Source organism: Mytilus californianus, unplaced genomic scaffold (genome assembly GCF_021869535.1).
Source record: "Mytilus californianus isolate M0D057914Y unplaced genomic scaffold, xbMytCali1.0.p SCAF_15, whole genome shotgun sequence".
NCBI lineage: Eukaryota > Metazoa > Mollusca > Bivalvia > Mytilida > Mytilidae > Mytilus > Mytilus californianus.
This window is the reverse complement of record NW_026262637.1, coordinates 19785681-19788275: the sequence shown is the minus strand read 5'-3', so window position 1 is coordinate 19788275 and position 2595 is coordinate 19785681. Positions and strand designations below refer to the sequence as shown.

The window sequence follows — 2595 nt, the reverse complement described above, 5'->3', positions numbered from 1 at the left end:
GTATTTCTCTAAACAGGGAAAAAATTTCTCATTATGTTAAGATCTACTTTTTTAAAGGCAGTGCTTTAATGCCTTTCTAGTTGCCGGGTTAATCCTTCCTTCCGCGATATCCAACTTATCTACGTGGGGGTCGTTAGCCTCCAAGTAGATCCGGAAATGTTGAATTCTCTCCTCTTCTTTTTGTGATATAAAATGTTTTTGTTTCATTTCATTTACATTGGGAAATAGAGAAACGATCATTGTGTTTTGTTAGTTTTAAAAACTTTTGATATATTTGTATTTTGCATTATAAGCAGTCAACCGATTGACAAACTAGAATTATTTGAATTCCGTGTGGAAAGAGCTCGGGTTAATTTCGAGTGTTATCTGCAATCTATATGTTTATAAATCATTTCAGTCGTTGATATAATAATTAAAGGTCGACTCAACATGAATTATATTATACAATTTAAAGCGCGTTTCTGTTTATGCACGTGAACCCGTCTAACGTTATTGTTATTTCGCAGTTATGTAAAGTAGCAAATTATCGTCCCTGAATAGGTGGCGCCGTGGTAGCCGATCCTGTTCCTCAACTTCCGGTTTCTGCGCTGTGCAACTATTTCAGTTACATTTTTAATTAACGATGCCAAGTACTTGTTGTTGTGTACCTGGATGTCATTTAAGAGGAGGACATGCATTTCCAAATGACTTAAAAAGAAGGAAAAGTTGGATCAACGCCATGGCCCATACGCAGATTGGACGAGAACACGATGAAATCGTGGAGTCCATCTCGATCAGCTGTTGTTTGCAAGGCACATTTTACTGAAAAAGACTACGTGCAGGAAACTATTCATGGTAAAACTCTATTTTCTTTTTGAAATATATAATTATATATGTAATCGCCATGCGAATAAACCAAAGTCTGTTTACAACCGCAATTATCGTTTTAGAATAAAAGGGGGTGGTTAATTCAAGACGTCATAATTTTTTGGATTACGATTCAATGTGATCTGTTTGAGATTTTTTGGTGATTGCTACAATTATAAAGATTTCTTACAAGAGGTATATCATACTGAGAATTATTTTAGCAGTAATTATGCTAATGTAGTAATGACAGGAATGCATAAGCTATGCCTCATAGACTTTCTTGAAAAATATCAATGACAATGTTAACAGGAACAAAACAATGACATGCTCTCATCTATGTTATAGTTATTTAGGTACAAACAATGTACGTTTGTTGCATAAGCCTCTCATTGTTTGTCCTTTGGATTTACATAACATACATTGAATCAGGCAAACATAGTTTTATCCAGATTGTAATGAATAAATCTAGTTAATATTTCGCCAGGTAATACAAATTATACATTGCTAATGGAAGTTCATTTAATTATCAAAAAACTAATGTTTTATAACCTTTTTCAGGGCGCAAACCCACCATTCAGAGACTTAAGTCTACTGCCATTCCCAGCCTATTTTCCTGGACCAAACAAGAGACTGAATCGTCCGCAAAAAGAAAAATCAGGGCAGTTTCCTGTGAAAACAAAAGAACTAAACTTGATGAATATTGTAGTAGAAATCTAGAGGAAAGTTTTGATTGTAAAGTTGGTTTTCCTGAAGAATTCATTCATACTGCAGAAAGGATTTATGACTGTCCACCACCAACTGCCGAGCTAATGTTGAGCTTCACAGATGGAATTATGCAAACACCATCAATGCCTATGTTTTCAGCAGAGAATTTTGAAATGAAGACAAGTGACACAGCCATGCATTTTTATACCGGTTTAGAGTTGTATACTAAATTTTTATTTGTTTTGACCACACTTGGTCCAGCAGCACATTGTTTGAGATACATATATTTTCAAATTGATAGGGTGTCAGTTGAAAATCAGTTTTTTTATGACTTTGATGAAATTGAGGCATTATACTACCAACTTTGAACTTTCTAGATTCTAGATTGAATCTAGTGTTAAGAATATTGTGTATACATGGATTGTTTTTATGTCTAAACAGTGGTGTGAGGCTAACACTTGGCCATCTAGTGGTTTAGTCAGGTATTTTTCACCATCCAACTTCAAATTAAAAGTTCCTACGACTTGGATTATTATTGACAGCACAGAATATCCCGTGATAAAACCTAAAGCTCCTAGAGCTCAGGTAACCTTTTCATCATATAAAAACAGAAACACTGAAAATACTTGTATGTTCGACACCTGGTGGTTTAGTCAACTATGTCTCTAATGCATATGTTGGTTCTACCAGTGACTATGAAATAGTTGAAAGATGTAGAATAGTTCAATTATGTGATCCAGGTGACAGTGTGATGGCAGACAAAGGTTTAAATGTGCAAGATTTGTTTGCTAACTTTTTTCAAAAAAAGAAACCGAATTAGTTCCAAAACTCTTATACGGGATAGAAAAGTCTCCAATTAACATGTGCACATACACAATGTAGAGCGAATTATTAGACTAGGCAAAACATACAAAATTCTAATAAATCCTATGAATGGAACTGAAACAAAACTTTCATCTGAAATAACATTTAGTTGTACTATGTTGTGTAATTTTAGAACTTGTATTGTGCCAAAGGATGCATAAATAAAAGTGACGCAATGAA

At 34.2% G+C, this 2595-nt stretch overlaps 1 protein-coding gene across 1 annotated transcript; it reads left to right on the top strand.

Moving 5' to 3' along the window:
- Positions 1–567: 567 nt before the first annotated feature.
- Positions 568–2595, top strand: LOC127725611 (uncharacterized). The gene is made up of 2 exons (XM_052232700.1): positions 568–834; positions 1405–2595. The coding sequence occupies exons 1-2, from the start codon at positions 750–752 to the stop codon at positions 1917–1919; spliced, it is 600 nt and encodes a 199-aa protein (XP_052088660.1). The 5' UTR covers positions 568–749; the 3' UTR covers positions 1920–2595.

What these genes read in the sequence shown, in the direction of transcription:
- LOC127725611 (XM_052232700.1), top strand. Translation starts at nt 750, where the DNA reads ATGAAATCGTGGAGTCCATCTCGATCAGCTGTTGTTTGCAAGGCACAT. An exon ending in CGTGCAGGAAACTATTCATG is followed by an intron (nt 835 to 1,404) that starts GTAAAACTCTAT and finishes AACCTTTTTCAG; the next exon opens with GGCGCAAACCCACCATTCAG.